At 27.5% G+C, this 25,952-nt stretch overlaps 3 protein-coding genes across 5 annotated transcripts; 1 reads left to right on the top strand and 2 right to left on the bottom strand.

The window, feature by feature from the left end:
* The first annotated feature begins 2,758 nt into the window (after positions 1-2,758).
* Positions 2,759-8,980, top strand: Dor (vacuolar protein sorting-associated protein 18 dor). Its single transcript, XM_074247289.1, has 16 exons — positions 2,759-2,897; positions 3,031-3,188; positions 3,259-3,600; positions 4,032-4,208; positions 4,823-5,012; positions 5,088-5,209; positions 5,292-5,507; positions 5,575-5,804; positions 5,881-5,992; positions 6,049-6,549; positions 6,616-6,751; positions 6,826-7,047; positions 7,119-7,270; positions 7,409-7,506; positions 7,629-7,940; positions 8,814-8,980. The coding sequence occupies exons 2-16, from the start codon at positions 3,108-3,110 to the stop codon at positions 8,875-8,877; spliced, it is 2,955 nt and encodes a 984-aa protein (XP_074103390.1). The 5' UTR covers positions 2,759-2,897; positions 3,031-3,107; the 3' UTR covers positions 8,878-8,980.
* On the bottom strand, positions 5,653-12,294 carry LOC141530263 (putative 3-methyladenine DNA glycosylase). 2 transcript variants are annotated; one of them, XM_074247310.1, is made up of 5 exons: positions 11,916-12,294; positions 11,425-11,640; positions 11,133-11,342; positions 9,044-9,381; positions 5,653-5,779 (listed from the first exon to the last, which is right to left on the bottom strand). In XM_074247310.1, the coding sequence occupies exons 1-5, from the start codon at positions 12,130-12,132 to the stop codon at positions 5,771-5,773; spliced, it is 990 nt and encodes a 329-aa protein (XP_074103411.1). In that variant the 5' UTR covers positions 12,133-12,294; the 3' UTR covers positions 5,653-5,770. The 2 variants fall into 2 exon arrangements, with proteins under 2 accessions (XP_074103411.1, XP_074103404.1); XM_074247303.1 differs by lacking the exon at positions 5,653-5,779 and having other exon boundaries at positions 8,889-9,381; positions 11,916-12,293.
* Positions 12,295-16,654: 4,360 nt separating this feature from the next.
* On the bottom strand, positions 16,655-21,945 carry LOC141531557 (facilitated trehalose transporter Tret1). Of its 2 annotated transcripts, none has more exons than XM_074249459.1 (4): positions 21,759-21,945; positions 21,470-21,649; positions 20,654-20,811; positions 16,655-17,751 (listed from the first exon to the last, which is right to left on the bottom strand). In XM_074249459.1, exons 1-4 carry the CDS (start codon positions 21,832-21,834, stop codon positions 16,804-16,806), a joined length of 1,362 nt encoding a protein of 453 aa, XP_074105560.1. In that variant the 5' UTR covers positions 21,835-21,945; the 3' UTR covers positions 16,655-16,803. The 2 variants fall into 2 exon arrangements, with proteins under 2 accessions (XP_074105560.1, XP_074105554.1); XM_074249453.1 differs by having other exon boundaries at positions 20,654-20,850; positions 21,759-21,944.
* Positions 21,946-25,952: the final 4,007 nt, after the last annotated feature.

The following is a 25,952-nucleotide window of genomic DNA, read 5'->3' on the forward strand; positions in this document are numbered from 1 at the left end:
AAATAAACCTGCAAACAAAAAATGAAATTTTATTGGGGTTGGGTCGTACTAAATCAACTTTTTGAAAATTTTTAATTAAGCTTACCAAAGCCTCATCAAGCAGGTGGAAAAAACGCTTTTCAATTTCACTGGCAGTCTTTTGTCGTCTGCAAAATATTGGCTGTTCGGCAATGGCGCTTCAAAAAAAGATTCTGTACATGAATAATTCTAAATGAACAATTACTAAATAAAAGGTTTTCTAATTAATAAAAAATTATTTTAAATTAATCAAAAAACTTATTTCCAGATATCTGGGTGGTCTTCGTATAAATTAGAAAATACAAATGTTCGGTCATAGCGATGCAGCCGTAAACAGACGAGGAGATCGTCCTCGGCCCAAGTCCCTGCAAAAATAATAATTATAAATTATTATTATTATTATTATTATTATAAATTATTATAACTTTACCATCATGGCTGATTTATAGTATAAAATAATTACAATATGAATCATGGAGTTCATAAATTAAATTTATAGATTTAATGATTAAGCGTTAACTTTTACCCCACACATGCTCAATTGGGTTTAGGTCAAGAGATTTTGACGGATATGGAAGAAGGGTGAAGTCCCGATTGGCCATACACCAATCCCGAGTGACGAGTGATGTATGGATGGGACTATTATCTTGTACCACGTAGATGAACGGATACTCATCTTCTGGGTAAACCTCACGAACAGCTGGTTCCATACATTCGTTCAAAAGCTCGACATATTCTTCGCCATTAAAATTACCACTAACAGGTTGTACAGAGATTAATCTTTTCCCGGCCATACAGCCTCAATGGTTTGACGTTACCCGACCAGCCCATTGATCGGGGAGTACATAGGCAGGATTGTATCTCTCTCCTTTGGGTCGCCAAACACTCAATTTATTATTTGCAGCCGTTGAAAAACTCTGAAAATATTAAATATAAATTTAAATTGCCTTCTACTTACTAAAAACGTAATCAAAGGTCAACAGTTACCTTTTCATCTGTGAAAACTACATCTTCCTATTGTTCAGCCGTCCAGTGACAATAATCTCTGGCGTACTGTACACGAGCTATGATTTACACATACACGATTAAGCAATTCGCTAGCCAGTTTGTTCATCATGCAGATATCAGTATTATACTGATTAAATTTATCAGAAGACATTGGTGAGGACATAGCAGCTGCTTAGCTCACCTAACATCCTACTGGACTCTCTGACCTATTATCATTTTGTTAGTTACACACATACACGTAAAATAATAATAATAATAATTATTATTATCTGGGCTGGCTCTCTTCGAAAAATCGAAGACTACACCTTATGGGCTGTATTTATTATGGATTCCTGATGCTCAATACGAACCAGCTTCTAGGCAACAACATAAGGCCTAACCAAAACATAGCCAGACCCCATCGAGGTGATAGAACTGATTCGCTAATAGCGCCAATACCGAGAACGGCTATGTATCAGAACTCTTTCCTTATCTACGGGACTGCTTTCTGGAATTCATTGCCACCGCGGATCACCACATCAACTTTAGCTGAATTCAAGACACAGTGCTTCAAATACCTTCAAGACCTGGAGAATGAGGAACTTGGGTTCAGGCCCAATGAGTGAATTGTGAAGTAGTAAATCTTCCTTTTTAGTTTAAAATCAAAGTGCAATTAAAATCCTCAATGCTTAAAAAATTTATCTTGAAACTTCTAATCCTCAATGATCAAAATTTAGAAGCTGTAATTTTTCTCATTAAATTATGTGTATATGGCAATTTTAAAAAACACTATTCTTCAGTTATAAATCTTACAAAGTAAAACTATAACTTAAAAACTATTAAATAAGATGTGCAATTGATAGCTAAGAGACCTAAGACAACTTTTATACCACTATTATAGTACTTTTTTCTTTTTTTTTTTTTGCTACTATTGTATTATTACTATTATTACTATAAAAAGCACCTTTGAGTGCACTTGTACTATTATTATTTTTGTATCCTTATGGTCGTCAGGGGACATAGTCCTACGATCAATTAAATAAAGCATTACATCACATTACATTATTATTATTATTATTATTATTATTATTATATATTTAAAAGTTTTTTTTTTTAATTGTTTATTATTTAGAGTCGGTTTTAACTGCTGTGGTCATATCGCCGACTTTAACTGTTGGGAGTGGTACACGTTGGGGTCTTTTTGGGTTGTGAAAATCTTAAATCTACGCGGCGAGGGTCGAATATCAACCAAGATGGTTTCTAAGACCAGCTTGGGATTCGAACCCACGCTTGGCCGGTGAGCCAGTCCCGAGTGCTTTATAGGCCTTGCGCCTTAGACCACTCGGCTAACATCACCGGTTTATTTAAAAGTTGTTTTATATTTTTTAAAAGTATAAAACCGAAATTAACCGGCACCTAACAATTAAAATAATTTCAATAATCCACTTAACAAATAGAAGCTATTTTTCAATTTTACTGTTACTTTTCAATTACATTAGATCCAGATTATTTTATTAATTAAACATCTTAATTCTTATTTTATATTTTTTTATTCAACACAGCACTCCTACTCAAATTTAATGCTTAATTAAAAATTAATTTATTATTTTTATTTACGAACCTACCAAATACTTGTTTACATTCGGCATTATACTATTGACCATTCTAAATACATTTATTTTTACCTTGCCTATATTCACGCACCTTCATGCTCTCACTCTGGCCAACACATTTTCTCCCCCTGAACTATGAAAGTATATAGCGTGGATACGACTTATAAATTCCATTTCCAAAACATTACATTAATGTCCCCGATTGTAGCTGTCAGTTTTATCTCCAATTGGAGTACTGTCAAATTTAATGATTGTATACAGTGAAAAATCTAGAAAATGGTATGATTTATAAATGAATAAAAAATTTTTCATTACTTAAAAAAATGAAAATAATAGTTTATATGAAATACTTAATTTGTTAATTGAAACCAAGACAGTATGTAAAAATCAACATCATTTGTTATGCTTATAGTGAGGTTATTATCAACAAGTACACCTATGAAAGAATAATTATTATTTACCTTAATAATTACCAAATAAAATATAACAATGACTTCGATGTTTGATCAATATGAAAGAGCATCCCAAAGATCCAAGCCGTCTGGATCAGATCTTATGAAACCCGATATTGTAGGTTTTATTTTTATTAAATTTTGTTTATTTTTAAGATAAATATTTATAATGATAAATTTAATTCCAGAGTACTGCTGGGTTTATCCAAATGAAATTACAAGATGAAGAACCCATTTTTACGAGACAAAGGGTTAACTTTAGACCACCTGATAATATTTTGTATTTAGCGGTTAGTAGTAATTTTATCATGATTGCTATGGCTAACAATATTATATTGAGAATAGATGTCAAATCTCCGGATAAAAAAGAAGAAATTGATATATCAAAATATGTTACAAATATGAAATTATCTGGATTATATCTAGATCCATTGGGTAATCATTTGCTTATCACTATTGTTCCTAAAAATGGTGATAGTCCTCCAGCAGATTTATTTTATTTACACAGAACTTCGACTAAGTTAAAGCAGGTATATATAAATTGATAATATTTTTTAATTGCAGATATTCATTCATGGAAATTATTTTCAATACACCTCAGTTTTTTTTTTTGGTTTTTTTTTTAAAGCTAATTAGACATTATTAGTAATACTTAAGACTACACAGAAAAAACAAACTTCTTGCGCAAAGAAAATTTTAAGGAAGACAAAAGTTATTTTGGAGCAAGAAGAAATTTGCTTGGCTCAAGAAATTTTAACCTCATTCAAGAAATTTTCAATCTTCCTTAATATTTGCTTGAGTCAAGAAAATTTACACTCCAGTCAAGAATTTTTTTTTCAGTGTAATAGAATTCCATTTTCTTTTTATTATAATCAACAATTTAATTATAAAATTTATTCAATACGTGCATTATTATTTTATTCATCGAATTAATTTTAAATTTAATCATTGTTCCAAAAAGGCTGGAAAATTTCGAGGTCATGAAATAACAGCAGTAGCGTGGAATTTTGCTAATACATCTTCTACAACATCTGGTCCTATTTTATTGGGTACATCGAAAGGTTTAATTTTTGAAACTGAAATCGGTTTAGATGGGGATAAAATATTCAATACCAGCTTGGAACAATACTGGAAACAGGTAAATTTTCTTAACGCTCTTTGTTTATTGAAATTTAATTTTCAAAATTAATCTCCTGCAAACTAGTCATTCTATTACTAATAATTAAATTTATTTTTATGAGTAGAATCATTATTATATCATCTGTTTTATAAGTTCTCTGCGTAACATTATCGTAGAGATTGATGTTGATAATTAATTCTATTAAATTACTTTGATTTATATATAAAAGTAAAATAATTATTTGAATTAAATGACTTCATTAATAGATTTTAATTTATAGTTACTTTTTTTTGTACTAAAATTTTTAATTTATATTATTGTTAATAGTATCCTTATAATCTAAAAATTTCGAGGATAATTCACATCGTTCGTAGAACGTTTTCATAGAAAAAAAAAATTTGTTGTATTATATGAATATATGTACTAGAATTTTATCGTTATTACTTAATATTTTTTACTCCCCAAGCTTCCTAATTATTTGCCTCTTTATGCCAGTAAGGAAGTAGATGGATTGGTGAGTTAAATTTTTCCCTTGTAGAGTAAACATTTATCGTAGTATAACTATTATGTGTAATCATATTTATTATTATTATTATCTTATTAATATATAAGCATAAAATTATAATTGATAGGTGTTCGACATTGGTGAAGAAAGTAAACCCCCTATTACTGGTCTAGCATTTCATAAAGTACCGTATTCTGATAAATATATTATAATAGTGACAACTCTTATTAGAATTTATCAGTATATGGGTACAATATCAAATCCTCAAGAAAAACCACTTCTTCAACAAATATTTAGTAAATATCTTAATATTAAAGGTACTAATAAATTTTCCATGTTTTTTTTATTGATTATTTTGTTGAAACAAAATTATAAATGTATTTTCTTTACAGAACGTTTCAATCAGCTAGAAAACTCATTGTCTTATTCACGTATGCAGTTTTATTATCCAGGATCAAAAGGCATACCATCATCATTTGGTTGGCTTACAGAAACCGGAATTTTATATGCAGAAGTATAATTAAATAAACTTGTCTCAAATTGAAAATGACTTATTTTGTGAATAATATATTTTGATGAATCAATTCTCTATGCAGATAGATCCTAAAAATGATCCAGATAATGTTTTAGTAAATCAAGAAATGATATGTTGTCCTGAAACTAGCTTAAGTGGAAGTACAGTTTCACGAACGTCCGTTGCACCGATTAACTTCGTTTTAACTAAATTTCATGCTCTGCTGCTCTATAGCGATCATGTCAAAGGTATTTCCTTATTAAATCAAGAACTTATATTTGAAGATATTTATAATGACGTAAGTATTTATTAGTATATTTTTATATATGCATAAATATAAATGTATACGTATATTTTATATTTAGGCATTTGGGAAACTAGTCAATATTACAAAAGATCCCATAACTGGTTCTATTTGGGCCTATACTGAACGTGCTTTATTTAAATATAAAGTTACTAAAGAAGAAAGAAATGTATGGCAGATTTATATGGACAAAAGTGAATTCGGTCTCGCAAAGCAGTATTGTAAAGATAATCCAGCTCATGTTGATCAAGTACTCGTCAAAGAAGCTGAAATGTTATTTAAAAATAAAGAGTATGTACATATTCTCTATAAATTTTAACATTTAAATGAATATAAATATAAACTATGTTAATGATATTTTTTTTAGATTTGAAAAAAGTGCAATGATTTATGCTGATACTCATTCCTCATTTGAAGCAATATCATTGAAATTTTTACAAGAATCACAAATTGAGGCATTGAAAACATTTTTAAAGAAGGTATGAGATTAATATTTTTTAGATAAAAAATTTATTTAATTTAATTGATATTTTAGAAATTGGAAGGTTTAAGACCCCAAGATAAAACCCAAATAACAATGATTGTTGTATGGCTAGTTGAACTATTTATGTGTCAAATGGGAAAATTAAGGAGTAATTTAATATCTCACAACCATAATTCAAATTTAATAGAATTACAAAAACAATTTGATAGTTTTTTATGCACACCTACCGTTGAAGATTGTATTAAAAAAAATTTTAGTACTATTTATAAGTTAATGGCTAGTCACGGTGATAAAGATAATTTGATTCGTTTAACCATAATGCACCGGAATTACGAAGAAGTGATTCGTCAACATATTTATAAAAATAATTATTTAGAAGCTCTTGAAGTTCTTAAAAGTCAAGGGAATAAAAATCTTTTTTATCAATTTTCTGGAATATTAGTACAAGAGTTACCTAAACCAACAATCGCAGCCCTTATTTCTCAAGGTGTGCAATTACAGCCATCAAAAATTTTACCTGCATTGGTATCGTGTGACAGCGACGAAAGACATGTAAGGCTTAGTTATATTGATAATAAATAAATAGTATGACATAGTGAAATAATATTTTCATTTCAGGCGAAAGAAGTTATTAAATACTTGGAGTTTTGTGTATATAAGCAAAGTTGTCCAGATCAAGCAGTTCACAATTTCCTGTTGTCATTATATGCTAGATATAAACAGGATGAAGTGATGCGTTATATTGGATCACAAGGTAAACATTTTTACTATAAAATTAAAATAATCGAATTGATATAAATATTTACTTGAATAATTCGTTAATGATAGGCCAAGATATAACTATGGTACACTATGATGTCCACTATGCACTACGTCTTTGCCAGGAAGCTGGTTTGACAGAAGCTTGCGTGCAACTGTCAGCTCTTCTTGGTTTATGGACTACAGCTGTTGATTTGGCATTGACTATTAACGTTGATTTAGCTAAGCAAGTTGCTGCAATGCCATCTCATCATGATAATGAATTAAAGAAACAATTATGGTTAAAAATAGGTAAATTATTAAAGATAATTTTATGTATACATTTTTCAAAATGAAAAGTTATATTTTCATTTTATTTTTAGCGGAACATGTTGTACGAGAACGAAATGATATCCAACAAGCGATGGAATTTCTACAACAGTGTGATTTAGTTAGAATTGAAGATATTTTACCATTTTTCTCTGATTTTGTAACAATTGATCATTTTAAAGATGCAATTTGTAATTCTCTACAAGTAAGAATTTCAATTAATTATTTAAACATAGTTATTAATGCACTTTTTCTCGTCAGAAATTATTGTTCGTTTTTAATCACAGAATAATTATGATTCAATTAATTCTAATTTGGAACTCAAATTAATATTTTCTTATAGGAATACAACCAACATATTCAAGATCTTAAAGAGGAAATGCAAGAAGCGACTAAATCTGCTGAAATAATTAGAAAAGATATCCAAGCATTTCGAACTAGGTATTTTGTTGCTTTTTTTAATCTTATAGAATTAATCTACTTACTTAAAAAGTACATTAGTTTATGATGCAGAACTAGAAATTTACAAAAAAAAAGTATGCAACTTTTTATTTCTATTTCAGATGTACTTTTATACACATGAGAGATACATGTAATTCATGTCAAGTTCAGTTATTATTACGACCTTTTTACGTTTTTCCATGCGGTCATAGATTTCATAATGATTGTTTGATTTCCGTACTGACACCACTATTAACGACTGAGCAACAAATGAAATTGACAGATCTCCAACGTCAATTGACGATGTTGTCAAAGAAACCTGAAGATACTACATCAGTCGGATCCGTATCATTATCGACAAAAGATCAGATAAAAGCTGATCTCGATGATCTCGTCGCTTCGGAATGTTTATATTGTGGAGACTTTATGATTGAGTATGTCATATTATATTTACTTTTAATCCACCATAACCCGTGTAAAAAAGTTGCGGAATTCCGCAGGTGATCCGCTGAATATAGTGTGGAAGTCATATTTTGACACAAATATGAATTTCGGATGCATTCTTGATGAATATACAAAGATAGTATAGAAACATAGTTCTAGTGATAGATTGTATGCAAAATTTTCTGAGGACATCATTCAATTCCAGACGTATTTATAGGTCTTATTACAACAAATGTTTCAGGTTTGTTCTTAGTATCATTTCTTATGACAAAACATACAGCAATTAAATTATTAATTTCTGCTATTGTTGATGATTCGGACGAATCGACACAGAAATTCATTAAATTTTTTATTTCACAATACGAAAACTCAGAACGGATTGATTGACCTGGTCTTACTATTTCACAAAAGCTACTGCTCTCATTACAACAACGCAGTTGTCGTTATAATCACAGAAACAAATTTTTGTAAATTTTATAACTATAACTTAAAAATATTTAGGAGAAATTTTATGTATAAAATATTTTTAAGTCTTTATTAAAATTCTAAACCAGAATCAAAAGTTCTACAAGCATGCTAATTTCTATCTACAAATCAATTTCAAATGTGAATTGATCTCAAAACTAATTCATATTTGTGTCAAAATCTTAAATTCATTTTGAATCGGAAATTTTTGGACGGGTAGAACTATATTTGTATATTATGTTCGTATAATCATCAAGAATTCGTCCGGAATTCATAATTGTGTCAAAATATGACTTCCACATGATACTCAGCGGATCACCTGCGAAATTCTACAACTTTTTTACACGGGAACTTATAAATTATAAAAAGAAAATTACCTATAAATTTATCAATTACAGATCGATTGATAAACCTTTCATTGAAGAAGAGAATTACGAGAGAGTAATGGCTGAATGGGCTTAAACTATTATAAATAATATAAAATGTTTTTTTTTAATGCAAATTAATAAATTTACATTGCTGTAAGTAGACAAATATTCATAATAAAATAAATTTATAATTTAAACAGTGAAATTTTTCATTTTTGATTCATAAAGTTATCTTCAGCTTTTTTATTGCGCTTACTCACCGAGGTATTATTATAAATATAAAAACGTAAGGGTTTCATTGCCCATTCTGGCCCAGCACTGTCGATTCCAATTCTTGGACATTGAATTATTTCCGTTTTTTCTTCTGGTGAGTTATTGTCATTTTCAATCCACATATTTTTCCAAGAACACAATGAATATTTACAACAGTCTCTATTAATTTTAAATGACAAACATAATTTTGATGGTCCATTGCATAACTCGTGTATTTTCAATATTTTTTTATTTTTTGATTTTAAGTTCGATAAACGATAACTCATCATTTCTTCAATGCCCTCTAGTGGTTCGATTCCTCTTAAAAGAACCGCAGCACCTTCACCTACAAATAAATATTTGCTTTTAAGTAATTTTAAGTTATTTGAAAGAAGACAATACTTAATTGTAAGTAAAAAAAAAAACTAATCTAAGTCAAGCAAAAAAAGGCCATTTGGCAGCCGAAATGGAAGTAGATTTCATAATGAATAGAAAAAAAAAAAATAAATAAAAAAAAACATCAAAACGATGCAAAAGTAAAATTTCCTTAAATCTATCTGAGAAAGTAGGTAATTTTTGGCCTAAACTGATAATGAGGTATGCAAATTTAAGTTTATTTAATAAGCTTTCAGCTTTATAGAAGTCTTTTTAGATGCCTAAAATCGTTTTTTGATCTGTCAATCCGTTCAAAAATTACGAGAGATTTAGAAACGGCTAATTTTACAATTCATAAAGTTTACAATCGGTTAATTTTATAAGTTTCTGCAGTAAGAATTGGTCTCAATTAACGTAGCCACAGATTTTTTTTTTTTGCTATTTTGTAATGACTGAATTTATATTTGGTAAAATTTCCATTTTGATAATTTCATTAATATCATTTTTTATTTGCGACTAATTTTACAAATTAATTTATCAACTGATTTCCAAATTTATAGTTTCTAAACGTTAGAGCTTGCAAATAGCTATTTTCCAGTAAACTTAAAAACATACTTAAATTAATGACCACGATTGTACATATATAACATACATATAAACTTTTGAACCATATGCATTTTTTGAATCCGCTTGACGAGCTGAGTCGAAATATAGCGAAAGTTATCAAAAGTTCCGTTATGAGGACCAATGCAATAGTTAGATTTCTATGAAATCTACTAAAAATCAAATCAAACTGAGAAAAATAATAGGTGAATTATATAAAAGTGCATATTTTTAGAAAATATATATACATATATAGTTGAAAAGTCATACTGAAGTCAACCGATATCTGACAACTTCAAATAAATGATTTTTCTTAATAAACAAATTGTTACACTTCATATAGCTTCAAAATGTATATGCTTTTATTTTTCGTTTTACTTTATAGCTCTTTTTTTTTTTTATTGTTAATTAGCTTTATTAGTTTATGATAGGTTAGAAGTACCGGTTTTGGCTATCTTAGGACCATTTTTGGCCACTTGATATTTTATTGAATTTGTAAAAAATTTAACTATTCAAGTAGAATTTTAATAGAATTTCTGTATTAGTACATTGATATAAATTAAATTTATAAAGTCTTGCGCTTATAGAAATATTTATACAGTAATTTGAAAATGAAGTGGCTAAAAAAGGTACACTGGCCACAAACGGTACTTCTACTTTATTTTAAGTATATAAAATTTGATTTATATTGAATCATCATATACTCATATTTTTATACTCTGTCTCTACCTATACTCTCTTAAATCGAAATCGTGACTATAGTGACTATTCACTATTTTTGCAATGCAGAATAGATCACTAATTCAAATAGTGGTATACTTTTCACTACTAAATATTGAATAGTCACTATTTCATAAGCGACAGTCACTATTTCGATTTAAGAGAGTAACCATGTATTAATTGAGTAACCCTGTCATTGGCCCTATGGGCTGTTGGGTTTAAATAAAGGAAAATAAATAAATTATCAATAAGTTAAAATAAAAATTCAATTTGGAAAAATAAAATAAATTTATAAATGTAACTTTACTTCAATATCCCGTAGTACTGATTCATTTATTAGATAAAACCGGAAAATAGGCAGATGTCTGCTGATTTCAGTATCATATTAAAAAACCTCACCTTGACTTGATATATTGAAACAGTGATACATTCCATAAGTTAAATAAACATAAATTGTTCCTGGAGGCATATACATAGGTACATTTCGAGGTGTCACTTTATTTTGATAAGTTTGCGAAGCTTTATCAATTCCTCCAAGATAACTTTCTGTTTCAACAATTCTTCCTTTTAAAATTTTTCTATTCTCTAACTTACGCACCAGTATTTTCCCTTAAATGTTTAAAAAGAAAATTTTTTATTAACTATTGCATTCCAATTATAATCATGACAATAAATGAGTACAAAAAGTTACCTAATAATTGTTGTGCCAATTGCTCACACGGAGTATTGTAAAAATCATATGTCAATCGGTTGGAAGATAGTAATTTCTCCGAGTCTGTTGTTGGTGGATCTTCAAGTTGTTTACAATCTTTCAGAGCTTCTTCTAAGTTTGAGTTACTGCGAGGTTTTTTTTTTTGAAGTTTGCTTTCATTTGATTTTATAGTTTTTAATTTACTCGTATGCTGAACTATAAAAATATTTTATTTTATAATTATAATAAAAAAATTCCGATAAGCTGACAATAACACAGAAGTTGACAGACATTAAAATTTTTTTTAGAATTTCGTAGTAATTAAATTATTAAAAAAAAAATTAATTAAAAAGTTTCACGTGAGAAATTAATAAAAATTACAAGTGAAAATTTTTAGTAGCATTTTTTTATTGTAATTGATTTATTAAAAAAATTTTTTAAATTAACAGCTGACTGCTAATTTCAGTATTACAAGCTGACAATGTACTTACGATTGTAATCAAGATTTTCTAAATTTCGTTTTTTGGTTAATTTTTTTTTAGAATTGGATGACATTGTTTTCGTTTTATTTTGGATTACAAAAAGACTAACTTTTTTTTTAAAGAGATTACTATCATCAACTGAATTGAATTTACGGTTGAGATTTATAGAGCGAAAGTATTTTGTCTTGAGTTGATTATTTATTATTTTGACACAACTATTTTTCATATGTCTTATGTATGTATTTTATTATTTAGTCGAACCATCATATTTAATTATTGAGTTTTAAAATTATGTAAAGACAACTGATTGTTGAATTGTGTAATGCCATGTGCTTCTAAACATAAACACTTATTCTTTCAATTGTGGTTTCGTCTGTAGTCGTCTAAATCCATACAGTATGTACAACTTGGTTATAAGTTGTATTTCTTTCTCTCTTCTACTCACATGAAATATTTCACACATAGATATAACTGCCGTGAGAGTGAGTAGATCAAGTATGTATAATCACGTTCATTAATTCAAGTCGGCTTTATGATGCTTCTGGATGCATCCAGCAGGTGACACTACCTGCCCGTGAAGCGCGAATTTAAATAATACTGAAATTAGCGGTCAGCTGTCAATTTTAAAAATTAAAAAAAAAATTAATTACAATAAAAAAATGCTTCTAAAAACTTTTCACTTATAATTTTTATTAATTTTTACATGTGAAATTTTTTAATGAAATTGTTTTTTAATAACTTAATTGCTATAAAATTCCAAAAAAATTTTTAATATTTGTCAACTTCAGTGTTATGAATTTAAATATAATTTAGATTATTTTTAATTTGTAATTTAAACAGTGAAAACTTTCCAAATGAGATAATTTAAGTTTTATGTTGTAGAATATTCATTACATAGAGTATATTTTTGTTTCAAATAAATATAATTTATTATCAAGTACAAAGGGACATAGTAGCCGAGTTCCGAGAAATCTTAGGTACTTGAGGCTCTTTGAGGAAAAGTCATAAAAGACACATGTCATAAAATTCTATGATCCCCTATTACAACGATTAAATAATAACGTAACTAAAAAAAAGATTGCTAAATAACATATTTTTGATAAACTTGCTTTTACATAACATTGCAATGAAATAAATTAAAATTAATTACCAATTCATATCTTCTATCCAATCGATAATTAATTAAGAATTATTGTTAAAAGAATAGAATTTTATAAAATAATGTTATTGAATGATATTTTTCTTTTATATAAGCAATTAAACTATTGCATAGTTTTAGAAAAAAATTTAGATTGACAGAAATATATATGTAGTAATAAGTTTAATCTAATTAATAAGATGCGAATGTTCGTGCAATATAATATTAAGTTTTAAAATAATTAAAATTTTTCAAAATTAAAATTAAATTTCAAAATAAAAAGAAAAACAGCAATATAAAACTTTTTAAATCTTTAAAAAAGAATAAATTCATAAATTCATCGCATACATTAATTTTTTTTTTTAATTATTTCATCCATAACTAAATTTTTCGATTTTTATAGTCAAAAATTCGTGAAACCTCATTTTACAGGTAAATATATGAAATACTAGCTGTTGCTTGCCCGCTCCGCTGGGCACTTTATAGAATTGTAGTTTTACATCTAGACTTGAAATTCGATTGGAGTATTATTTTGACTTGCACAGGTTCTACATTCCATCGAATCGGATGTAGAATTTATCGAAATCCGAATTGAGATGATCTCTATATAACAAATAAAAAATCCTTACCAAATTTTCAGCTTTCTGAAGCTATATTTTAAAAATTAAGATTTTTTATTGTTAACACTCACCCCCGCGATCTTTATTGGAGGTGATTCGATGTAAAATCCGTTCTTAGATCATTTTTGTATCACATGTAGACGATTTCTATTAAATTTGAGGTCTATAGGAGCTATAGCTTGGAAATTAAAAATTTTCATTATTAATACTTACCCCCGCAACTCTCTGTGACCAATCCCCCGCAACCCCCGCAATCAATCATAATAAGTCACAGAATATCTGGATATATATTAATTGTTGCATCAATATTCAGACAAGCAAGACTTAAAGCTAGTGCATAACCGTGGTCAGAAATAATAATTCAAAACAACTGACAGCGTTAATTTTCCATAAGAGGAGGAACTTAAAAGTATTGAAAATATTTAGAAATATCCCAAGCGTCACAAAAAAAAATGTTGACTTTTTAGTAGATTCTATTCAACAAGAAGTTAAAAAATTAATAATCGACAACTTAAATTCAACAAAACATTAACAAAAAGATTAGGAAAACGGTTGACCCTGAAGGCCATTCCTGCAACTTCCCGCTACTTTCGTAATTAAGCGCTCGAAATTGCACATTACGTTTTTGAGCTCTTCGAGCTCAAAAATCTAATTTTCGTATAGTTTTGAGCTCTCCGAGCTCAAAAGTTTGATAGGAGTTTAATAAATCACTATTTTTTTAATTTTCAAACCGCAATAACTTTTGAATGAATTAACCGATTTTTACGTGGTTAGCGGCATTCGACGCAGTTTTTCAAATTTTATGATATACTTTCAAACACAAATTGATTAGACCGAAATTTCGGTGTAATCCGAAAAAAACACTTTTTGTCGATTTTTTTCGTCAACGATAATTTACGAACAAATCAACCGATTTTGACCGGCTTGGTGGCGATCGACGTGGTTTTTCAATGTTAAGAGCTGATTAGTTTTTGGAATTGATCAGCCAAAATTCGATTTTTGATCAGATCAAAAAACTGGAGGATAATTGTATGGAGAACTGTATACAGCACTTGTCTTCGATTAATCACTGCAGCAAATTCGAAAAATGCTGTTTCGAGAAAAACGTATTTAAAAATAAAATGATTCTATTCTAACTGCCAAGCGGTTACTCTTTGAATCGCTGTAACTCAAAATCTATTTGAGATATCGGTTAAAAATTTTAGTATGTTATTTTTAAAGGTATAACCTTTCGAAATTTGAAAAAAATCGATTTTGAAATTTTCATACTATTTGTGCCCCTTAATGTAATATAATAGAGTAAAAAAAAAAATATTTTCTTTCTTAAAAAAAAATAAAGAGTAGTTCATTCAATCTTTAAAAGCTTTATACAACATACATACATATTATTTTTTTTTTTACATCTTACAATTAACAATAAATAATAATATTAATTACATAATAATAAATACGGCATATGTTACACTATAGTTACACGGAAAAAAGTAAACTATAATTAATAATAGTTGTTTTACAATAAGTAATGATCAACTGCTAAAAATTACCATTTTAAATAGTAAAATCGTGATTTTAATAATCACTATGTAATATTCATCATTTAAATGCTACAATTTATTCTTTAGATGGAAAAAAATACTATTTCAAACAGTAACATTCGCTATGTAAATGTCTAGAATGTTAAAGTATAATAATTAAGAATTTTGATTTTGATATTTATCATTTCGTACCTAAAAAATGATCGTATGATATGTAAAAAGCATAAAACATAGTTAGTAAATTTCTAATACAAGCAACGTTAATATTTATAGAATAAAATAGTAAATTTTAAACGTAACGCTAAAAATGAAACTATAATTATTAACTTGCTTAGACTGGTAAAATATATATTTTGAGAGTAGAATTTTTACTCTTCAAAATGTAAAATTCTCCAAGTGTGAGACCTTCTCCTTCCTTCTCGTCATTTACTACAGTGACAGCTACCAATCACTTATTTTCGATATTAAATTACAAATTGTGGCTTTTACACTTTCTACATTAAATTCTGTAATATTCATATTTTTTCCACTCCGATGTCTGCTTTACTGTTTGAAACTATAAAAATTAACCGGAATCCGAGTGAATTTTACAGTTTACTTTTTTCCGTGTAGTTAAAAATTTTACAGAAATATACAGAAAAAAAAAATTGACTCGAATCAACAAAATAATTGTAAAGAACGTAATCGTCTTGATTTGAGTTGAAAAATTCTGAAACTAATAAAATTTTTTTTTAGTAAGTTTTATTTAATTCAAGAAATTCTCATCTTGATTTTAGATAATTAAAATTTTCAAAATCATTTTCTTGGTTCAAGAATTTTCTTCTTGATTCAAATTAATTTTTTTTTTTAGTGTACAATAATACAGTAAACTTATTGTAAAATTTAGTTTAAAAAAATCATATATTTCGTTCATAATATTAAAAAATTAAACAACTAAAACTTTATGAATATTTCATTATCGTATCATACAATGATTTTGAGAAGTAATTAATAAAAATTTTCACAATCAAAACTATTTTTACTCAAAATACATAAAATAATAGATAATAAGTTGATTATAATCGTGTGGAGGTGTTATTTACACCTTGTAATAAATATGTTTATAAAAAATTCTAATAACAATGTATATTATTTTACTTGTAAGCCTCCAACTGACTTAATTTACAAATTCATTTGATTGGTCAAATTTTCTAATCCCTCTATGCACGGAAAAAAGAAAAATAGAAAAATTACAGTATATAATGTAACGTGGCGCTTGATGATGAAAACTGGAAAAATTACAGTTTCAGATTGTATGTATTACAAATTTTATAAGAATTGCATTGTTAAATGTAACATTTACATTGAAAGCTTTGAAAATTAACATTCATAGTTTGAATTACAAAAATGTTATTTCGAACTGTAATTTTTCTAGCTTTGAATACAATGGTACACTTTTTACTATCTATAATGTAATTTTTCAATTTTTTTTTTTTTTTTTTTCGTGTGACCTCTTCATGCATTCCACATGGAATGCTTCAAAATTAAAATCAAAAAATCTAATTTCAGCACAACTTCCAGATAAAAGATAACAAGACCAGTAACAACATTAACTAAAATTATCATTAATTTTTTTGTTGATTTTGATTAGCGTTTTTTTGTATTTCTACAAGAGTTTGACCTTTGGTCTCTGTAATGTAAGCATATGTAAATGGTGCTGCGCTAAACGCACTTAATGCGAAAATCCAGAATACATATTTTTCACTCATTAGATTGACTAACGGCTGAAATGTTTTTGTGGTAGCAAATGACAGGAGAGCTGAACTTCCGCTAAAGAATAAAGAGGCCATCGTTTTTATATTAGGTGGAAAAAGTTCACTAATCAAAGCATTGGGAACGGGAATTAATCCGTGAGAAATAGAAAAATTGTAAAGAAAGAGAGAAGCGATAGGCAACCAAGTGAATGGAGTCGATTCGATATGTAAAGACAAAAGATGAAAGTGAAGACCAAGAAGTGCCAATGATAAAGCTGTTCCTAGAGAAGAAGTTATCAAAAGGAATCGTCTTCCGAATCTATCAACAACCATTGCTGCAGATGAGCAAGCTATTATTGTACACAGACTAAGAGCTATTACAATAGTACTGGGGGAAAAGTTTACTTTACTTTTTGTTACGATGATTTCAGCATAATAGTTCATTGTATTGTGCCCACAAAAATACAGAAAAATATTTAGCGACCCCATAATAATAACATTTTTACGATTTTGCGGTTTTTTAAACTCTCGCAGTTGTGTCAAGAGGTTTGTTTCTGTATTTCCGATGAAATTTTTTAGTTCTTGAATTTCCTTTAGGACATTAGCTTCACGTTTGAACCATTTGAGAGAAGCTTCTGCACTTTTGAGATTACCTTTTGTTACATAATGATATGGTGAATCCGGAATAAAGCAGAAGATGATAAAAAACAGTGCATTCAGGCTCAAACTGACATAACCGAATTGTTCAAAAGGTAAATGAGCTCCTATTATATTACCTAGAAACCCACCGACGAACGCAGCATTTGAGTTCAAGAATACCTACAAAATGTAAATTTTTTTATGATTAAAATGATTTAATTTTTTTTAAAGATAATATTAGTTTACTGATCGTTAAGATATTTTCTTGTTTACAAAGAGTCAAAAAATTAAGTGAGTTACTGCTCATGATTGGTGCCACAGAATAGTAAAAAATATAAATATAACAGTACTCTTTACTATTTTTAATCTATTTGTGAATTTTGAATAAATTCTGAATTAATTAATATATAGAAAAAGTGGATCATAAAATCAAATGAATACTCTCTTCGAATTTATCGTACTACTACTTTTTGTAATTTTCAAAATTTTACAACTTGCGAATTTTTAAAAATTCGTCAACGAAATCAGTTAAATAAAAATGTATATTATTCTTAAAACTAGGTGATTTGGTACAAGAAACTACCTCAAAAAATTAGACCATACTTATATTTTTAATTAATTAAAACTAATACACAAAAATGAAATAAAATTCTTAAATTTTTGAAGCTTTTCGAAAAATGTGAGATGAAGTAAAAAAAAAATTAAATATCTTTAAATGTTGAAAAATATATTTCTCTAAATTTGTTTATTTCGAATGACTTTGTTCTATAATGATGAATATTATCTTAACAGAAATTATAAGTTATACTTATAAAAAAAATATTTTTTTCTCAACTGAAGCTTTCACAGATTTGGAATTTGGCAAAAAAATTTTTTTTTTCAAATGAGTTCATTGAATTCTTTTATATGTTCAGCAAAAAGGTCGACTAACGGTTAGTATTTCTAACAAGTAAAGTAAATGTCATCGAAAAACGATTAAAAAGGGTTATTTTGAGTAAAATTTTCGGAAAAATCCAACATTAATTATCTAAATAAAAATGTTTATTAATAATAAAGCTTAACATTCGCTAAATTTTTAGTAGTTTTTAAAAAGCTGTGTTTTGGTTAAAAATGGCTCTACAAAATGATTTTGTAAGGAAAAAAAAAACTTTTTATACATTTAAATTTTTAGTTTTCTGGATGTTTATCAAAAAATTGATGAGCTATAATCACTGCACAACTCTAAGAAATAGCAATTTTAACCAATTTTTCTTTTCTAACTCGAAAAAACTTCGAAATCTTTATTTAAAAAAAAAAAAAAAAAAAAATTAACTTGATTCAAGCGAAAAACTAATTTTAACAAACTTTATTGTCTTGATATAAGTAGAAAAATTCTTGAACTGAGAAATTTTTCTTAATTTAAGTGAATTTAATCCTATTCTAGACAATGAAACTCTTCAAAATGGTTTTATCGATGGGTCATTTAATACCAAATCGACAAATTTTTTACCCGACCCTCTTCGATTTCGCTCAAAATTTTCTATCTTTTTCTACCCCCCAAAAGACATTTTTTGGAATTATTTCAGATTTTTTTACCGAACCCAAAAAAAGTTACGAATTTTAAAAACAAACTGCCCTTTTTTTTAATTACTAGAACTTTTTCAAAAATTGACCGATTAAGACCACATCGAATAGAAAATTTTTGTTTTTAATGTAGTTTTTAGAAAAAAATTGCAGAAGCCCGGATTTGTGAAATATTTCAGTTTTTTCGAAATAACCGTCATTTTCTCAAAGTCCGACCACTTTTTTTTTACTAAATAAAAAAAATTTAACTAATTCTGCAAAAATTCGCGTTTCAACATGTACTAACAATTTCTTCTAATTTTTATTTTATTAAAAAAAAAGTTTTTTTCAAATTTGGCTTATTTTACGTGACTTTATTATGAAAAATAAAATTTTATTCGAAAATGTTTTTTACTTACTTGAAGAGCAGTTTTTTTTTTTAAATTCGTAACTTTTTTTGGGTTGGGTAAAAAAATCTAAAGTAATTCTTAAAAATGTCTTTTGGGGGGGTAGAAAAAGATAGAAAACTTTGAACGAAATTCCTCGGGGTCAGATAAAAAATTTGTCGATTTGGCATGGAATGACCCTAGTGCAAAAAAATTTTTTTTGAATTAAGTTAATTTTTTTTTTTCACTGTGAAGTTTTTATTGATTTATTTCTTTATATAAAACCAAACAATTATTTAGCCAATGACAATGTCACTTGATTATACATTTAACATAATATCGCACCAAATGTTGATACAGTTATTGGAAAAATGATTATGAATATGGTGGTAATATTATTAATATATATTGTGGAGGAATGAATAGATTAGAACATGAGAGATATCAAATTAAAACAAAAGTTAATACATAAGTTTAAAGTCATTATAAAAATGCTCATTTGCATAACTTTTTATAGAATATTAAAAAAAATAAAGATACATTAACTATTTTTAAGCTATTTCTAAAAATTGGGTGATGATTATATTTTACACACGTTATTTGCTGAAAGATGTTAAAACTAAAACCAAAGATTCAAAATCTTTACTCTCAATCCTTATACGATTATTTGAAATTATTAGATATACTGCTCTTACATATCTGAGATTGTAACTAAAATTGCCTTACTATACATTAAGTGCATTTGCATGTAATTGTGACAATTTCAGCTCCCATTGGGAATAACTCACTGAAAATATGACCGCGTACAAGCATTTGCCTTATCAGTGAGCTTCCATTCGTACTTGCCTTTTAATCTGATATTGAATCTCAAACCAGAATATTAAATTTCCTCCATAAGTTATCGTAGATGTTTTGAAATAATATAGTTTGAAGTATGAGCAAACGAAAATGTTAAATTTAAATTTAAATTGAGGAACTAAAATTTTGAATAATATATTATTTAGCCAGACTTTTTTCCAAAACGTTGCAGAAATTTTTTTCAGTGTATTGCAGGAAAAATTTTACCACATTAATTTGATTTAGTAAACTTAATATAATCTGAGCTATAATATTTTAAATTTTAATTTTTAAATAAATATATGATGGATAAATACCAAAGAGCCGCGTATAGAAGAGTCTGAAACCTCGCCTATGAAAAGCGAAAGTGTAGTCCACATCATCCCGCCAGCGATTCCACAAAAACATCTAGCCACATAAAGCCAAGTTACTGAATTAGCAATAATTGTACAACTCCAGCCGATTGCCATAGGAACTGTAGAAAGCAAAAGTGTCTTTTTTCTACCGAAAATTCCTGATGAATCAATAATATCAATACTATTAAAGTTATGTAATAAGAATATATTTAATTTTAGGTCACTGTTTAGATGTGTGCTTCCACCGTTTTTTGGCTACAAAAAATCGAAAAATTTGTTTATTAAAGATTTTTATTTTGGCTTTTCTTGCTGTAGATCTACACTGATAAAAAAAGTGACTTAACTCAAGAGTCAAACTCTTGAACCAAGAAAACTATTTTGAAGAAAATGATTTTCTTGAGTCAAGAGAATAAATTCTTGAGCTAAGAAAATTTTTTTAGACCAAGAATAATTTTTGGCTCTTGAGTCAAGTCAATTTTTTTATTAGGATATGAATATAACTCGAAAGATCTTGGAAAATAAGTTTTTGAACTATGTTCATTGATTCAAAAGTCTAAAAAACCCATTTTTGTACCATTATTGTCTAAAATTGAAAAATTTTAATGAATAGTGAGATAAGTGTGCATTTCTTAGCATGAAATTTTGTAAATTTTTAATAGTAAATCTAAAAATCCACCAAAGAAAAACGGAATAAAAAGAGCTTTTGTAAATAACTCAAATTTTTCGATTTCTTATCTAAACAATTACCTTATTTTAAATACTTGATAGAAATAATACCTTGACTTGTTGCTCCAACTATTGAACCTCCAAATCTACCAAGATTAAGCAAAGACGCAACCCATGATGCTTCAGTTTCAGAAAGGTTTATAGAAGTATTCATGTTTGGAGAGGTGAATTTTGCTAAATATGGCGATGTCCATCCACTGGAAAGTCCAGACGTAAGTACAGCGAGTGAAACTTTACATATAAAAAATTTGCCGAAATTTACTTTTATTATCCAGTTAACGATACGAACCAATGAAGCGCTCAAAAAAATTTAATTTTTTTATATGTAATTGAAAATTACTTGTAATTCCAGTTAGCCATTGGGGCCAAAGTATTTTTTTGGGAATGAAAGGAAGTTCAACTATAATTTGTGTCATTATAAAAAAAAATAACACTAATTTATGAATTATACTACAAGAAAAGAGTCACAAATATAAAATAAGTATTAAATAACTTAATCAAATTACTATTGATATTAATTATAAACTGTCTGTTCATTAAAAGAGGAAGTATATGAGATAATTATAAATTGCTTTCTATGATAAGGCAGAATACTTATCACAAAAAATACTTATAGTAATAAATAAAGATTTAATAAAATTATAATATTTGCTTTTTATTTGTGCGCCCACCACTTTTATTATGTTTAAATAATTTTATCTTTTCCAACGACATGACATAATACTAGTTGTTTTTTAAATTTATTTTTTATTTATGATGAGTAAATTCATAAGTTATTAATATTATTCTTAAAGTATTATATTTTTTGTGTTAGCTCAAGTTATTAGTCAGTAAGTTTTATGGAAAAATCACATACAATAATTCTATAAGGATCTTCTATACAGGTGCAAAAATTCATATTATTATTACTTGCTTGCTTATCGAAGCGCTTTTGTACAATATTATGGAAAAGTTTAATGTCTTTTTTATACATTGCAATTGTTTATTAACGTGGAATGTTAACAAATATTAACCAAAAATTCGCAAGAAATCTTACGAGTATCTCGAGTGATAAAGTTTAAAAAATGTGACAGCGTGTTTGTTGTATGTATAGCATTAAGTAAGCATACAAAGCTGTCATCAATCATATGTAATGAACGAATACAAATATATGACTAAAGGATTATACAGAAGTCTTGGCAAAACTGAATTGTCTCATAATAAGGACGATTTCAATGAATTTGTTTGTATAACAACTATAACTATTATACATATTTCTTTGAAATACAGTGTCATGGAATTTTATGGTCGACTTTTTGTATTGACTTGAATAAAATCAATATTTGTTAATTAATAAGATTTAGTTAATGCACATTTTTAGTTAAATCGTTGAGGAATAATATTTTTTTATTAATATTTTCATAAACGTTAAGAAAATCAAAGTGAAAATAAATCCCCTAATAAATAATAAACGGAGTTCTTAAAATATTTCTACTTTTTCAGGAACCCAAAACATAATTTCCATGGAACGTTTATCAAAATATCAATAAAAAAATATTTTCCTCAACGATTTAAATAAAAATGAGAATTAACTAAGTCTTATTAATTGACAAATATTGATTTTATTCAAGTCAATACAAAAGGTCGAGCATAAATTTTCATTGATAGCAGGATTTCTTAGTATTTAAAAAATCATTTCTTAAACATCATTTTTTAGTATTAAAAAAATATTTCTTAGTATTTATAACATTTCTTAGTATTTAAGAAATATTTTTTAAACACTAGGAAATGATTTCTTAAATATAAAGAAATCTTCTTAAATGCTAAGAAATCCTTCTATCAGTGCATATATAGCAACATTTTTCAATTTACGACATGAGAACAAATGTAATAGGTAGAATTCTATGAAATATACTAAAAAATTTCACTTGAATTAAACAAAAATTTTTTAATGAAAAAAAAATTTTTTATAGTTTCAATAAAATTTTACTCCGAAAAAATTTTTTACTTCTGTTCAAGTAAATTATCTTCTCGCAAAAAAATTTTTTTTTTTGTCTTGAATGATTCGTGAACATAGTTTAAGCTCCACTTTTCCTCACTTCAAGAAAATTGAACTATAATTCCGAAAAACATAGTTTGACATCGAATAAATTTAATTCATTTATTTTGGCTTACAGAAGTGAATTATTGAACATAATAAGTAAGAAAAAACATATTTTCCTTGAGATGGCGATTAAAACTTTACAAGAAAATTTAATACTTCGGCTAAGCGAATTTTAGTTTGCCTTCTCAAACCTGAAAATTTTTTTGAACCAAGTAAATAAAATTGGTGTAGGTCATTTTGTACACATATTGCAACAACATCGGAATCGGTAATCAATGTCATTTATCTTGATATTGTTTTCATGAAGCTTAGAAACTATTGACATTTTTACATCAGGATTCAACAACCTCAGGTCCCGATAGATTTGGCTCGTTGGCTATTGAGTTACTAAAGTTGCCAGGAGAACTTGAACCTTCGACGCCAGGACAACAAGGAGCTGACGTTGCTCAAGAGTCATCTGCAACACTTATAGGCAGCAGAGGTGGGTGTTGGGACTATTTGATAATGCTTGAGAATATGAAATTGAATTATTGCCAACTATATTGTCCTAGAGTATATTGGCGAAACAGGCCAAGGACATTATAAAAGAAAAGAGGAATGGAATAAAAAGTTATTTTACTTACGGAAATTTTCACTATAATAGCACCGTAACAATGACTTTAAATTGATACATTAATTATGTTTAAGTTACTCGTTGCATTGTATATTTTAACTTCTAATATCACTGTATTTTATATATTTTATTTTTTATTACAACTAAGAAAATTTTTAATTGTCGAAAATTGAAGAAATACTGGTTACTTTATACACCGAAAATATTTTGAATTTGTACTAATAATTTTAAAATGATGAAAGGGGGGATAAGGTATTAGGGTGTTCCAAAATGTAACTTCCGTGATGGACCTCTCAAAATTGGAATTTTGGGTTCCGTTTTTAATAGGAGCTTTGTTTGGGCACTTCCGCTGAAATTTCAAAATTTGGCCGGAAATATCCAAATAGTTTTTTTGAGAAAAAAACCTCCCGATTAGTCAATTTTTGAAAAATTTATGGCAATTTAAAAATAAAAAAGCGGTTTTGTTGAAAAATTCGTAGCTTTTTTTTGGTTGGGTAAAGGGATCAGGATCAAAAGTGGTCGATTTTGCGTGGAATGCCCCTATACATTAAGTCACACCATCCATAATCTGCTGGATTTTTAATTTTTTTAAAATGTAAAGCAAAATTTGAAAAAAACTTTCCTTGAATTTTTTCATCACAAACCGACTGTATATCACTGTTTTACTTTTAAATTATCTGACATTGCTTGAATGAGAAAAGTATTAAGTAAATTTGAAATTATTAAATTAAGTTACATAAATTTTAGTGATAAATAAACTTTTCCTATGTCACATGGATATTTCTATCATGTTAATAAAGAAAAATTCCCATGTTACCATTGGAAAAATTCCTATGTGACATAGAAATTTTTCCTATGCAAAAATAAGAAAAATCTGTTTTTTTCTCTGTGTAGCTATTTAAAAATTTAATATGTTCTAATATGACTTGATATTTCTACACAGAAAGAAAAATTTCTTGACGGGAAAACAATATTCTTGGCTCAAGAAAATTTTCGGGTGCCTGAAGGAAGACCGAAGTTGTGTTGGCCTAAATAAAAATTTTTCTTGAAATTCTATTCTTGGTGGAAGTAATTTTTTCTTCATTCAAATTATCATGAATACGTGATCCAATAAATTTTTATATTCGATCAAGATTTTAAGGTACTTTAAGGAAGCAGCGCTGCCTACTTCAGCTGAGAAAAAAATTTTCTCACCTTGAGAAAATTTTTCTCTTGAATATTTGTCCCTTATTTTAGATTATTTTAGCACGCAATTATACATATTGAATAAAAAAAAATGATTCAATATTATTTGATCTTCCCATTTGACATGTTAATCAATAAAAATATTAATGAAAATTTATTTCTATCGAGATATTTAATTTTTTAGAGCAAGAGAGAAATTTTCTCAAGACAAGAAAATTTACTTCTATCAAGAACTAAATTTTTTGGAGCAAGAGGCTGAATTTTCTCATAACTAGGGCCGAGAATTTAGTTTTTTTTTAAAGAGAGAGACAGAAGATAGGCGTAACTAAGTTTTCTGATTGGTCGTGATAAATAAATTGTTTTTTGTTTTTCGCAATTAAGTGAAAACAGCAGCTTGAAATAAAAAAAATAAAAATTGGATTGCTAATCCAACATTAAAAAAGACGCTGACGGTCTTTTTGGAAGTCTCGCTTGAGATCTTGCTGGTCGTTTCGCTGGATATCTTGCTGGCCCTACTCATAACAAAAAGATTTTCTTGAATTAAATAAATTTTCTTAAATCAAGATACGTATTTCTTAAAGCAAGAGAATTAATTTGTTGGAATAAGTGAAATTTCGTGTCAAAAAAAATTTTTTTTTCGCTCAAGAAAATAA

Source organism: Cotesia typhae, unplaced genomic scaffold, assembly GCF_013202065.1.
Source record: "Cotesia typhae breed Kobodo isofemale line unplaced genomic scaffold, CoteBio_Ctyphae contig_119, whole genome shotgun sequence".
Classification (NCBI taxonomy): domain Eukaryota; kingdom Metazoa; phylum Arthropoda; class Insecta; order Hymenoptera; family Braconidae; genus Cotesia; species Cotesia typhae.